This window comes from Malurus melanocephalus, unplaced genomic scaffold (genome assembly GCF_030028575.1).
Source record: "Malurus melanocephalus ecotype Western Australia unplaced genomic scaffold, MMel_1.1 scaffold_4, whole genome shotgun sequence".
Classification (NCBI taxonomy): domain Eukaryota; kingdom Metazoa; phylum Chordata; class Aves; order Passeriformes; family Maluridae; genus Malurus; species Malurus melanocephalus.
Window position 1 is genome coordinate 1,586,634 of NW_026623236.1, and position 14,992 is coordinate 1,601,625.

The following is a 14,992-nucleotide window of genomic DNA, read 5'->3' on the forward strand; positions in this document are numbered from 1 at the left end:
TTKAACAGCATCCTAGCAAGTGCTTCATCCTTCGATATGTCAAGCACCGATTAAACATTATAAACTACTGTTGATTGAGGTTTTTTTCACTCATTAAGAAAGACTTRCGTGCTTTTGGAGCTTACTTTCAACTAGTTTTGTACTGTTTCTAACCGGGAGCTGTCTGGAACTGGTAATGATATTTTCTTCAAAAGCACTGAAATTACCTAAACAATTACAAATGAGTTTTATTCAAATAATAAAAAAAAAACCCTTCCTCTTCTGTTTGAGGGAGTACAGAATTCTACAGATCTAGTAGCCCTCTAACTCTAGTTACTTTATGTGGCGAGATGCTCACATCTAAACTCAAAACTACCTTGCTTGCTTCCTGGGAGACAGCTGTGTGCCCTTTTCTTGACATATACCACAGACATCTACTGATTTGGCAATGTTCCTGTAACTATTACCTGATTGATAAGGATCTTGAATTAATTTTTAAATTGCTTAATTTAGAATRATAATGTCCACTCTCCAAGATCAATTGTTCTAAAATCTAGTTTTTTGCAGTAAAATTATCTGTTAAGTCCATTGTGTAACAGTCCCCTCTCTCTGGGGAAGGGTTGGGGATTAGCTCTGACAAAATCATGTATCTACAAGGTAGATCTCTGTTTAGAAAAGCCATCTGGGAATATGCAGCAAATTACTTGGGAAGACCAATTCTAATCCCACGTGTGTACGCATAAACTCCTGACAACAAATTCTGATGGAAGCKAATTGAGTTCTGGTGAGAGTGAAAGTTGCATTTACGAGAAAGTGTTAAATTTAATATTTTCTTTTTATATCCAAGCATTTTGCATAACTATTTAGAAATGATGTTATGACTGAGATTAATTTAGTGTAAAACAGTAAATTAAATTCTGGAAGATTGGGACAGGACTTTCAGCTTCTAGTGCAGGTTAGAAATTGAGGGTTAAATGTTTGTGGTTTGGGKTTGGGKTTTTTTCTTAAGCAGCTTGGAACAATGTTTTTTCCAAGTTCTTCTTGTGTTAAGAAAACAGAAAAGTGTAGAAGCTACAGAAATTAAATTTAATCCATGTGGTACTACTCTCTAAAAGTACACTGGCCAATATATCATGAAGGAAAATTAACTCCCCTCCAAGTGCTTACCTCTGGGCAAAATTAATGTAGTCCTGAGGGTGTGATGTTAGCCAGTTCATGCAGGAGATTTTCGTAGAGCCATGTTTGTCCTSAGGGTGGACACAGATGCTGGGCTCAGAGTGAAAGGGCTGAGGGAACTGAACTAGGTCTGAATGCCAGCTTCACAATCTGTTCGGGAAGTTCCATAATTTAAGAGGAACACCCAGATTATATTGAAGAAATAAAGGAGTAGGAGGCAAGGAAGTGGTTGGTAAATAAATTATTGATTCACTAGACTAGCATATGGTTCTCTAAGTGGAGTAGAAATTTTCTTTTAATTGATACAAACAAATTAATGTTAATGAACAAGCTGTTGCCAACAACCACTGCACAGCACATTCTCTTTAATTCGCTTTTTTTGATGCAGGTAATTTGTCAGTTTCAAAAATAAAATGCATATAGGCTGAATTCATATTTATATATTATATCAGAAATGTGAGAAATCTCATCTTACAAAACCTTTGGGGTTTCTAGATACTGCATTTTCATTACATTGATTATGTTTTCATTTGTAGTAAATTGCTGTATAATTCACACTCTTTATTTGAGCATGTGTTTGATAGTAAAATATTGATGGTTTAACATATTTGATGGTAAAAATATGCTCCCCTGTGTTATTAAATACCACTTCAGGATCATATTGTTTATTGACCTCAGGCATACAATTAAGTCTTGAAGACAGTGCTTATAATTAATGTACATTTTGTTACAGTCTTCATCATTTCCAGCAGAAATCTTTGCAAACAAAAGATTCTTTAGCACATTAGTTTATTGTGGGCTAGAGAGTATTTCTGGAAAGTTTGAAACACTCTCTGTATTTTGAGACTGCGGAATACCTAGTTGGTTTCTGCTTCTGAAGGTAATCCTTAGGTTCATTCWGAAGTGTCAGCTGCTCATTGAAATTTCCAATAATATTTTTGTGTGTTACTGTTTCAGGTGAGCCTGATTTGGATTATTGGTCTATTGGAAATCAAATTTTCAGCAGGCAGTTGAATCTAATATAACACCCAGTTATCAAGAGCACAAATATAAATTCTTGTTTCTGTCACTTGTCTTGTTTGTGGCACCCACCCAGAATGAACATATAAAAAAAAGTAACTGTCTGTATTATACATACAAATGATAGATTGATGCATAGGAATACTGGTGGATTTTTAAAAATTATTTGTAATGTAAAATAAGCTCTAACTTCATTTGGATCTTGCAGGTGCGCAGATTTGCTGAAGCATTCTTTTGTTTTGAGCATCCCAGGCAAGCTGCTCTTGCCTTTCAAGAACTACAGTGAGTAGCCTTTGGAATTCCACAGTGTATAGATAGCATGTAGTACTGTCACTCTGTAGCTTATATTGTGTAGAAATAGCATTGCAAATACATAAAAAATTCCAGAGAAACTTACGTTCTCAATATAAATTTAAAGTACTGGAAATTATTTAAGAAGTTATTAAATCATCAAGCTATTAATAGTTAATTAGTAGAAAAGCTTCCACTAAAATTAATTAAACTGTTGGAAATTYCTGTTAATGTAAAAATATTTTTTTTTTCATGAAGGACTGCTTCCTTTTTTTCAGTGCTCAAAGTCATCTACAGATGTGTGCAGCTATCAAAAGCACTTCCTTCTGCAGTTCTCTTCCACCCCTCCCTATTGAGTGCAGTGAACTAGATGGAGATATTAATTCCTTGCCTATTATCTTTGAAGATCGATATTTAGATTCAGTTACAGAAGGTAAGCATGCCTCACAGTATAGTTTCCTTTTTGAAGAAATGAGCAAAACTTTTGTGATACTTGAGTAGTTTTCTGTAAATTTCTTTCTGGCTTTAAAGGATTACATTTATTTGATAAGCTATGGGGTTTTAGCTTGAATTTGAGGATKTGTAAAATTCTAAAATTGTTAGTGTTTTATAACATCACTTATCTGCCTAATATTTTTGTAAATGTCCTTTTTCTTCTTTTTTTTTTCTCCGTCTTTTTTGTGAAAGATCTGGATGTATGCTGGTTGGTAGCTCAGAGTCTTCTTCCAAGGGCWGAGTCCAATAAAATGGATAAATTTGAAGCTGAAGAAGGTTTTGTTGCTGGTTTCACTAGTCCAGAACTGAATATAAGACCTGCAGGTACCTCCACCTTTTGGCATTCAGAAACTGAAAAGATGCTGACAAAAACTTCGAAAGGGAAAAGTGAAGATGCAAATAAATCCAAAGTTAAGGTTACTAAGCTCATTAAAACAATGAAACCTGAAAACACAAAAAAAGTCATAAAACAGACCACAAAGGACTCTGTGGTCTTAGTCGGATACAAATGTTTGAAAAGTGCACTGGAAGATGCCTCTAGAAGCTCAGAAGGCAGGTTGACTTCATRCAATGCTAATGAAGGGCTGGACCCTACAGCCGGTGGAGTTCCTTGTGATACAAAGGCCTGCATCAGGCAAATAATTCAAAAAGAACTTCCATTATTGCTATCTGAGGGAAAGACTACCAAGATTGAAGATGACCAACCAGGTCCAAGTAGTCCTGTGCACTGTGAAAATGAGGCTATTTTTGATAGACTGACTATCTCCCAGACAGGTTCTGGAACTATACAAGCAGATAGTGCTTTACAACACAGAGGTACACTTGAAGGAGGTCAGCCAGCTTCCTCAGGAGTCAGGACAATTGAGGTCGAACCACGTAATAAGAATCTTTATGAAGAGGAGAAAGGAGCKACTCTCACTGGATCAGGGGCTACGTTTCCACAAGATGGAGTGCACGAACAGAATTTGCTGACACYGAGTAGTCAGTCTTCAGAATGTGGAAATAAATCGAATTTGGGAGAACAGGAACCCACGCTTGAAAAGGAAGAGGTCCACGAGAGAARCTGTCAGCAAACCAGCGATACCTTGACAAAAATGAAAAGTAATCCGCCTACTCTTTCAACAAAAGAAAGTCAACTATCTGCAAGTGGAGACACGACTAAATTRCCAGATGTTAGTGTGACATATGCCTCTTCTAGGCTTTCAGATTCAGGTGTAGAAAGTGAACCAAGTTCTTTTGCAACTCAGCCCAACCCTGATCATGTTTTTGAAAATGTTCATGGACAAAGTGCATCCCATAGTGAGAGAGTATTTCCTCAGCCTTTACTAAAACCAGACTGTGCTATAAAAAACACAATAGAAAGCCATTGCACTGAGAGTACAAGTGCTGTAAGTGAAATACAGTCATCCCTGACATCCATAAATTCACTGCCTTCAGATGATGATGAGCTGTCACCTGATGAGAATTCAAAGATATCTGTTGTACCTGAATGCCAGCTAAGTGACAGCAAAACGGTATTGCATCTAGGAGCAATTGACTTGCCAAAATGTGAAGACAGTAAACCGTCAAACACCAATTTGCAGCAACAGCATGTTGTGTTTTCAGGGCACTTGGAGAACAAAACTCTGTCTACAGATTCCTCAGTCTCAGGAAAAAAAGATCTTTTGCACGTTGTTGTTTCAGATGAGGATACGCCTACTAATGTGAAAAGTTACAGCCCACAAACAGGCCCTGGCACAACCTGCAAAAACTCTCAGGACCTTGAAAGGCTTCCTAGAGCTACAGAAGAAACAGTTAAGTTGTGTTTGGAATCGACTTGTATAGGTGAGCCATCTGCTGTTTCAGGTTCTTCATCTGTAAATGCCGTGTATGAAGTTGAAAAATCAAACGAAGGAAAACATAATGAGCCCTTAGAACTGAAGGGCACAACTGAAGAACTGTCAGTAGCTAAAAGTGAAACTGGTACAGATAATCCTTCTCCAAGTGGTAGTGGTGACATGGTAAAGCAAGGGCTTGTTGAGAACTATTTTGGCTCTCGAAGCAGCACAGATATGTCAGATGTTTGGCCTACGGACAACAGCAATCCTGTTAGCCCTCAAAAGGAAGCATATGAAAAACAAATTATTTGTTCTTCCCAAGAAGATGAGGAAGAAGAGGAGGATCAAGAAATGATTGAAAATGGGTATTACGAAGAAACAGACTATAGTATATTAGATGGAGCTTGCAGTGCTGACCAGGATCATGGCTTAGCAGAAGAGAGAGGCCTGAGATCTGAAATGATTGGCAGTGGAAACCTGCACGACATAATGACTGTGCCCCGTGTCTGTACTCCTGGTTGTCTGTCTTTYCCCTCTTCTCTGAGAGACTCTCCCTGCAATGTTATCTCCTCTTCAAAGAATAAATCTGGTGCAATTACACAACAGCCAGGCAGCACATCCTGCAGCTCAGCTTCAGCTTTTGCCTGGTATGAAAGCTCCCCAAAACCTCAAATATTAGCGTAAGTGATTGTTTTAAAACAACCTTATTACTTTTAGAAAATATGTTAATATAGTAGAGAAGGGGGAAAGAGCACGGTTGGGCTGTAGAATGCCCCCTGAACTGTGGCTTGTGGATTCTGCATGCCCAACTAACAGCATKCTCTAGATGTTTAGATAAAAATTGTCTTAGCATTGAGCTCCTTCTATCAGTTATCATTTCATGTAGCTTGAGAAACAAGCAAAACAGGATTTTTCTTTGTTATGTTTAAAAAATAATCATTTAGCTGAAGAATAATGATKTTGAATAAAGATGAATATAATGTTATAAATGCTACTGAGCATAAAAATGTTGTTTTATGAAATGGAAATTGTTAAAATAGCAAGCTTGGGAAAATATGCTTTGACTTTAAAAACATAAACCCAAAAATACTGTGTCACTGGTTGTCCATCTGATTAGTGAGGTAACGCAAATGTGTAATGCAAGCTATGGTAATAGCTTATTTTTAAATCTTAACTTCAAATAACAAAAATGTAACACCTCGGAGACTGCAGTGTTCTAAATGACACTGCAGTTTGGTTACCAGGAAAGTCAAATTTAGAGGAATGTCAGGGATCCCAGATTGTTCCTCTTCTTGGTTAAACATAGGAGTGTCCCTGATAATGCCCTGCTAAATAAACATGGGAAGCAGCAGCTTATGTGTTGTATTGGAAGTAAAACGTTGCTGGTAGAGAGAAGAAAATTTAAAAGAGAGGTAGAGATAAATGCTGAGCAGGCAGAAGAGATAAAAGATCAGATAGTTTGTGAAAGGCAGCTAAGAACAGGGAGAAGGATTGAGCAGTCAGGTGGAGGAAACCAGGTTAGAAGTGGCCGGAAAAGTAGCTTCTGAAATACAGTGCTGTGGGTGCTGGTGTGGAATGGGAGAGCAGAGAGCAGAGACTACTCAGGCTGTTCTGTAACAATGGAAGTGAGCTCAGAATAAAATCAAGGACTTGGGTTTGGGAAAAATAGTCTCCTGGAATGTGAGATAACTGTGAATCCAGAGGGTGTGATCTGCTCCATAGAGAACCAGCCTTGGTATGTTCAGTTCAGAAAACATGCCTTGAGTATAAACTCGAGTAGCTTCTGTTTCAGAGTGATAAGAGCAGCTGTCAGCAGTGGTTTCTGTTCAGGCTGACTTCACTGAGGCCTGTTCCTGCCAGTTAGTGAGGAACGAGCTAAAGATAAAACTGGGAAAACAGAGAACAAAAGGTAGAATGGGAGGGAAGCAGTGAGCCRGCAGAAGAGGATGGGGTACAGCATGATGATGTGAGGGATCATGCAGAGCAGACGCATTAAGAAGCATAAGGAAGCATAAAGCTTTATGTGCTGCAGGGAAAGTGATAGGCAATTAGGAAGGTCATACCCAAAAACTAAGGGAAGGGAGGGAAAGGGAGGAACACAAGGAACTCCCTGCATGTGAGGGTCTCAGCTCTTAAAAACCTTACAGTGTATGCCTTCATGTAATATGTAAAAGATCAGAAGTGTGGATTTGGCTGTTTCAGAAGCAAGYATCAGTTATTCAACCTACCACAGGGACCTTAAGGTGAGACATTCCAGCACTGACTCCAGCTTTCTGCTGACCTAAGAAATGGTTTTGGCAAGAATTGTCAAAAGTCAGTGAAAATCTTAACCTTGACTTCTGACTGGTTATAATTCCTATAATTTTATTGTTAYGTGTAAACAAAGCTGTTGTTTGCTCAAGGCCACAGTGAACTCAGAATCTTCAGTGGTTTCAGAAATACTTGTGGGTTTTGCAGAGGTGGTCAAAGGAGAGAAGGGAGTAGAGCTTGAGATGGTTTTTGTTGCAGAGGAAAGGGGCCYGTAGGAATCTGCAGTAAAAATGTTTTGAGGAATTGGCTTAATAAATATCTTTTCCTTCATATTAATTACATAGAATMCAAAGCAAAATGACAATAGAAAACTGCATCCTGGAGGACCCTATATTTATCTAGCAATAGTAAATGTATAATAAGTTTTTTTTGTTCCAGTTTCCTACAGGCTAAAGAAGAATTGAGGCAACTTAAACTTCCTGGATTTATGTATAGTGATGTTTTCAAACTGGCTTCTTCAGTACCTTATTTCAGTATGGAAGAGGATGAGTGTTCAGAAGAAGGAATACATCTTATAGTCTGTGTCCATGGCCTAGATGGTATGCTGGAAAATATTATGCTGTACAAGATAGCAGTTCAGATTACCAGTGAGATTTAGCTTTGGTCATTTGAACTCCGAACTGTGCATCTGAAATAGGTTCACTGGAGGGAAATGGGAATCTGACACTGTACTGCTACATTTGACAATGTATTCCATAAAATCTTTTAAATTAAGAATTCTCTGTCTTTAATAAAACTTCCTTGCACATAGATCTATTTCATGCCATAGTTAYGTTAGGTGCATTTGTCAGTTTTTTATGTTGCAAAGGAATCTGTCCGTAGTGTGGCAATAGAATTGAGTTACTGACAAAATKGTTTTCTTTAGAATTGCTGTGTTGTCAAGAAAAATGAAATATGTATATCTTGTTAGAAAAAATGAATAGTACATCTAAAATGCAGTAAAATGTTTATAAGGTTTTAATAGGTTAGGTCCCTGAATCTTAGAGTGGTTGAAAGGGATCACTGAAATTTGTCTCACTGGGTCACCTGCAGCAGGTTGCCCAGGATGCAGCCCAGTTGGGTTTTTGAATATTTCCAAAGACAAAGATTCTACTATGGTAGATKTGAGAAAACCCCTTGCTAATTGAAAAGGTTATTCCATTTAAATATCTTGAATATATTCACCTGCTTTTCGTTCAAAGCCTACATGCATTTTAAGAAATAATATTCTCTATAGTTTGTGTGGGCTTTGGAGACACTTCTTAAATTAACAATATAAGGAAACACAAGAGGGCAGTAGAATAAAGTATTGGACTGCATCAGCACTGCACARGCACCTTCTTCATTTTTCAAATTCCTAAGTTAAAAAAATAAAATTACAGCATAGTTTATCTTTCCTCTTTTGAGCAGAAAGCAGCCTTTCTTAAGCACTTTTAAAAATAGGACTCAGAGGTATTTCCTCTTACTAGTGTAGATATCCAAGTGCTATTGTATGCAGAACTGGCATAAAAGTTAACCAAGAAGCCTGTTAATAAAAAAAAACGTTTGAAGCCTTAGGAAAGTCCACATATTTCGAATTTTCTTACRAAATGGTGAGCTTATACAAGCTGTTTCCTATAAATGACAGATATAAATAATCCTGTTCTCTAATTAAGGCAGAAAGGGTACYCTCTTCAAAAGCATCCATGATTATTTATGTGGAAAAATCTTCAGGATGCTAGTTAAACTAGCATTTGTTGTCTTGGCTACCAGTCTAAAAGTATCTTTATCTGCTGACAGTTCACTCTGCCTTTTCATTTTATGAAAATGCTCCTTCACTGATTTTTTAAGCTAGCTTTGAGTTCTTTAATTGACTTTATCAAAATTAATTAGGTTTCCGAGAATGTAATGTTCACAGTGCTATGTATCAGTTTGATGGTAAGATGAATCAAACATGAATTCCTACATGCTTGCTTTTTTGAAAGTGTTTGCATTGAATGCCATTTCCATAGACCATTTTGTCACTTAATTTGACATTGTAGTTTATCTTTCAAAGTCTTACTGAATTTTAATTAGGRCTGAGAATATCATTAGCTGTGTTCAAATATAAAGTTCTGCCAGAGATTCARTTCAGTATTCTGAGTACTTTTATTACAAGTTGATTTTGCAGAATCTTAACTCTTGATTGTTTTTCTTTCGAAGGTAACAGCGCAGATCTAAGATTAGTGAAGACTTATATTGAGCTAGGGCTACCTGGAGGAAGAATTGAATTTCTTATGTCTGAAAGGAATCAGGTATTTGCCAACTGAAAAAGAATTTTTGTAAACCTATAAACAGTGAAACCCTTGAGATATATATATTTATTGGCACTGTTGAGTTTACCACATTTTGTGTGTTTTGGTTGTATTCTCATGGAATCCATGATTTGATCTGTRGCTTGTCGAAACAATTACAAAATCTTGTATGGTATTGAAGGTACATATTTTCAGGGGTAATATTCGTTGCTACCATTTCGTTGTGTGTACTGTGTCTCCAGATTCTCAGCATAAGCAGTTTGAGTTGTGGATAAAATATGCTCAATACTAGTGGTAAAAATGGTAATAGTGAAAGCTAGTGTGGCCAGAAGGGAGAGTTTTTTCAGGGGTTCTGAGAAGTACAAAATACCTGTCTGCTGTTCTTTTGTCAGCATACTGCAAGATCTACATCATAACACTGARCCAATACCAAGTTACCTCTTCTGTTAAACTTTTGTGTATTTTATTTTTTTCTGATGAAGTAAACTTGACAAAGCACAAAAGACCAGTTTTTACTTTTTGTTTGTGTGTGTGTGTTACATACTGTATTAGACATACTTCAGAGATGAACTAGAACAAAGTCTCATCAATGGCTCAAACAAAAGCTTCATTCAGTGCAGTAGCATTTTTCTGGCAGTAGCTGCTGGGATGCTTTGTGAATTGGGCTGGACAGGCACCAAGCCAGGCTCTCTSTTCTTTAGCCCTATAGATTGTGTCAGTCAGCAGCTGTGAGACTTTCTGATTTGTGAATTCCACTGAGACCTCTGAGCCTAATAGCTACTGACAGACCTTTCTTCTTAAGTTTGGCTGGTTCTTTTTGAATATTTTTACTTCTGTATACACAGCATACAGTTGMGATTAATTCTGTGGTTCATATACATTAGTAATTCAGTTGTAAAGAAGAAAATTGAAATAATTTACCTTACAGCTTGTTTTGGAAAAAATACTCAATAATCATTCCTCCTTCACTSCTTCAGTTAATCACATATTTTATAAACAACTATGATTTCTCCCTCAGGAGGCAAATGAAGAGACTTAGTCCATTTAGGGTTTCTTACAATTAGATGTGAGACAGTTTCTGTTCGTCCATCATACCCCTCTCTGCCCTCTTGAAACTTCTTGTAATTTAAAATCGAATGATCAGAGCTAGACAGGGCATTTAAGATGCTTGTGCACTATGGACTGACAAAATGCTACACTGCCATTTTCTTTCCTTGCTTTCCTAACATAGCTGATTATATGCAACACAGATGTATATATTATTGTTTGCCTATACATTTCGGGCTGTTTTTCCCTGTGTAACATGGGTTTACATTTCTTGCCATTTTATCACCCAGTTATGCAGTAGGATAAGAGTCTTCTGAAATTCTGGTTGGTTCTAGGTTTGACTACCCTGGATATTTAGTTTTGTCTACAAACTGATATTTCATCTTCTTCTTTCCTTTCTCAGATCATTTACCAGTATGTTGAGCACTACAGATTTTAGCACAGATTCTTTGGAACTTGTGTTGAAAAGTTTTAGGCAGGCTTTGCCTATCTCTTAATTTCTTACTGCTGATCATTGGAGAGAGTCAGCTATGRATTGGGGATAAGGCCTTAAGGATTTTGTTTGTTTGTTTGATTTTAGTAAACAGTTATAATGTAGACTGTTGTTGCRGTAATTGTCTCATTTCTATTTCATGGGCAGTGTGATTTAATTCTGAATATGCAGTTCAGTCTTCTGTTTCACTACAGATAAGTGTAGAGAATGGCTTAGAAGTAAGGCTGGGCATGTAATGTTAACATTTGTCTTGGTGTATTAGAAGAAAGTAGTCCTGCAGTAAAATGTGTATCGCTTTATTCCATGTTACAAGAAAATTACTTGAAAAATTTATAATAACTAGCTATAGTGTTTGTATTAAGAGTTAATATCAATGCTTTTATTTGTGTGCTATTGATCAAAACACGGGGGAATAAGAATTCAGACTGAATGCAGAATGTATATTGCTGCATTAGAAAATACAGTTATTATTTTTTATTTCTTTTATTTTACAGAATGATACCTTTGCTGATTTTGATTCCATGACAGATCGTCTTTTAGATGAAATTATACAGTATATACAAATTTATAATCTAACCCTTTCAAAAATCAGGTAATATCTGTTATATACTATTTACAGAAATAAACTTAAACTAGAGCCCTGGGTTGTTCTGAACTGTGATGCTCARGAGCAGGCCAGAAGAGAGATGGGAAAAAGCAATTTGGGAGGGGGGAGGAGTTGGGGAAGGGAGGACAATGGAGAGAGAGAGGGAATATCCAGAGGAAAGAAGACTGAMCAATGTTGTGAGCTCATCTGTTGGTGGTTTTATGGCAGAGGTTAAGCATTACATATAAGGAATTGCTATTTTGTCCTTCCACAAATCCTGCGTAATAGGGTTCAGCAGAAAAGCAGTATTTTGAGAAAGTCAAAGGAAGCAGAAATAATACTATGCCAGGATGAAGTTAGCTTCCTTCTGATTTTATAGTCCCTTCACCAAGTATGACATAGCAAAGTGTTTGTCTTGTAATTCCTACAAGGCACTTTCATCTTACCTGTGATGTTGAAGGGCAGCTGCATGAAAATCTATTTCATCCTGTTTTATGTTTTGTGTTAGTTTCATCTGCTAAAGAGTGTGTTTTACATCTTTYTAAGGGCTCACCACAGTCTGCATTCCTGTTTTCTTTTACATTTACTTCCTGGGAATGCCTGTTGCATTTATTTCTCAAAGCAAGGTGCACCATTTAGGCAGACCACCTTACTAACTCAGCAGTGTTGCTGGAGTTAGCTCATCGATAGATGAAAGGAGCTAATTCAAGCCTGACTTCATCCGTTTGTTTAGGCATCCTCAAATTGTACACCCAGAAGGCTTTTTGAATTGGTAGTCACATGCGTTTCAGACAAGTTTCTGCACAGACATGAGTTTGGTAGGCCTTAYTCAGCTGGAGGAAATATCTGAAACATTTAAACATAATCTCAACTATTTAAACAAATGCTTCTGTTTTGWGATAGGCAAGATTTGACATGCTTAATTTTGTCTAAATTGTTGATGTAAAAATTAAAAAAGCACTGGGTGATCATATTTTTGTCTCACAGACTACATGGTAGCACTGTCAGAGAGAAGCTCTGTAACCCACCAGCACACATCAGGATCTTCTCTCCCATGCATTTGTCTGAAGGCTRTAATGAGCAAACCCACCCACTTACCTTCTCATTGTCCGTACCTGAGCACTGAATTCATTTGCTTTTGGTTTGCTTCTGCCATAAGACTTTCCATTTGTAAATATGTTTTCACTTTTATTTGTTACTTACCACTTGAAAGTAAAAATTAATTATGAATTTTTATTTTGGTTTCCTGTTTAAGGTGTATACTTGTCTTGGGGCCTACTGAAGCAGAAGTTTTAATTTCTCAGCTTCAGTTTTTCTTATGAGAAAGTTAAATGTGCCAGCAAATCCTGTAGCTGTTCCCTGGTAGCTGCACAAGAGAGCTGTCAGAAAGATGTTGCTTCTATGCAAGGCCTTGAGGGGACAGCCTAGAAAGTCCAGGAAAGTCCTGTTGAGAAATCCTCTGCTCAAGTAGCTGATGCTTTGCTGCCTCATTTTGGTTATGCCACTGTAGAAAGCAGGCCTTGTGGTAGTTTTCTGGGGTACCCTGAGTGATGCTGGTTTCTCCTCATAAAATCTTCCCAACTCCTAAAGGAAGTGTTCTTTCTACAAGTGCTGCTCAGTAGCCCAGTCAAATTAGGTATCAGTCTCCAGATCTATGATTTTGTGTGGCAGAAAAGTTGCCATCCTAAGACTGGTAGCTTCTGTCTTGCTTAAGCAGTGGGGCATCAGCATCCCAGGAGAATGATATTCATGGTGGGAGTTCAGGTTTCCTTGGCCTTGGGTCTGGGTAGATTAATTACATATTTCTTACATTTCCAGTTGGTCTGTGTGCTCTTTCTTTTGTTTCCCTTTTACTCTGTTTTCTCTCCCATTCTCTGTTGTCCCTAACACAAGGTTTTTCTCCTGAGTTRTGCAATTGTGCTCCTGCAGTGACTGTTAATACACTGTTGGGGGCCTCTGCCATATGGGACCTGTACCTACCACACCACACTTCATTCTGGTGATACACAGTTCAAGCCACACAGAATAACTACTTGTTATTAATAGAAACTGTAGTGAAACTAAAACAACTTTAGACCTGAYTTTTTACTTCACTGGCAAACAGTTGCTGTCACAGCTTAGAACAAACTAAAGTCAGCTGAGGTCAAGACAAGTCCAGAGACATTCCGAGATTCTGCCCTTTATTCAGATAAACGCAGAGTCTTGTGCTTTCAAGTAACGGTGAAATCCTATTTACTGTGYTACATTCTTGTATTAAGAAAGGACATTCCCTGTACCATCAGAATCGCGTTAGCTTCATTAAACATTTTTTGGTACTTCCAGAGGTAATACCATTTATTGCAGCAATTCACTATGTAACACRTTCATTCATCTCTGAACAAATTCTTTGTGCTCACTACAAGCATGTAGCAAGCATGATCTGGAAGCGTGATTCGAAGCAAATTTGCCTTATAAAAGAACTTTTTGATAAAGACTCACAGGAGACTTTAGGTTGAGGGGACACCCTTAAGTCACCTGGACTATCTACCCACTCATACCAATGCCACCTTCAAAGTTAATGCAGCTTTGAATSATGTCAAATTGCTCAGTCATACCTGTTTAAGTTTTGAGTATCTCCAAGGATGGAAGCCCTTCCAGGTAATCACACAGTTAGGGAATAAACCACCTGCTCTTACTAGTGTAGTTTCGGAAACCAGTTTGCAGATGTCAGGTCTTAGGTAAATTTCTGATGACTTTGTATTGGACTTTGACCTCAGGTGCATTATTCAGCTTGTCATCCTTTTCTCGAAGTAATATTGGCTCATTAAAAAAAAAGCATTTTTTTTAATGCTCTGTATATATTAWAATATATGTTTGTTGTTTCAGCACCTCATTGATTATGAATTTTGATTGATTTTTCTTCCAAGAATTTTTATAATTTTTTTTAAAAAAATTAAAATCCTTTAAACAGGATTTTTGTTTATTGGCACAGAATAATGAGGTTTTACTATGTCTGATTTTCTGGTATGATCTGAATTGGTAAACTTGTATCATAAAGTATGTATAAAAACTGTAATTCTGTTAACTTCAGTGWGCTGATACCTTATATTCAGAAGATTGTAATATTGCCACCTAGTGTTCACTGCTTTTGCAGAGTATCCCATGAGGATGGATTACATTCCTGTCTTAAACTTTCAAGACCCTATTTGAAGGGGTTTCCTTTCTCTCCCTTTTTTGATTTGAGCAATTTGTTAGATCTTTATTAGAAAAYGAATTTAAGGCTTATTAAGAGTTCACCTAAGCATCTGGATTTGACSACCATGTATTGCTGTAACCCTTGTCTTATTTCTAAGTCTTTTCAAATTAAGTGTTTAATCTTTGAGGTACATTCACATAGCTCATTGTGAGCACCCTATTTTCCTCAAAATGGATCTTTCTTGTTCCTGAAGTTTTGGGTTAGGTATGCCTATATTCTTAGGGATGATAGAATTGATAGATGGATTGCTGCTTTTTTCACAGAGAATGCYCTTTGTTGTGGTACAATACA

At 37.2% G+C, this 14,992-nt stretch overlaps 1 protein-coding gene across 5 annotated transcripts in view; it reads left to right on the forward strand.

Annotated features, from left to right (window-relative positions):
* The window catches only part of FAM135A (family with sequence similarity 135 member A), a 77,867-nt gene that overhangs the window by 54,143 nt on the left and 8,732 nt on the right, over nucleotides 1–14,992 (forward strand). For 4 of the 5 annotated variants that reach the window (XM_057368865.1, XM_057368883.1, XM_057368875.1 and 1 more), the window contains 6 exons: nucleotides 2,384–2,457; nucleotides 2,745–2,899; nucleotides 3,154–5,458; nucleotides 7,467–7,627; nucleotides 9,249–9,340; nucleotides 11,375–11,472. In XM_057368865.1, coding sequence (XP_057224848.1) covers nucleotides 2,384–2,457; nucleotides 2,745–2,899; nucleotides 3,154–5,458; nucleotides 7,467–7,627; nucleotides 9,249–9,340; nucleotides 11,375–11,472 — 2,885 coding nt within the window. The remainder of the gene's footprint in view (nucleotides 1–2,383; nucleotides 2,458–2,744; nucleotides 2,900–3,153; nucleotides 5,459–7,466; nucleotides 7,628–9,248; nucleotides 9,341–11,374; nucleotides 11,473–14,992) is intronic. The other variant, XM_057368896.1, reaches the window with a different exon arrangement.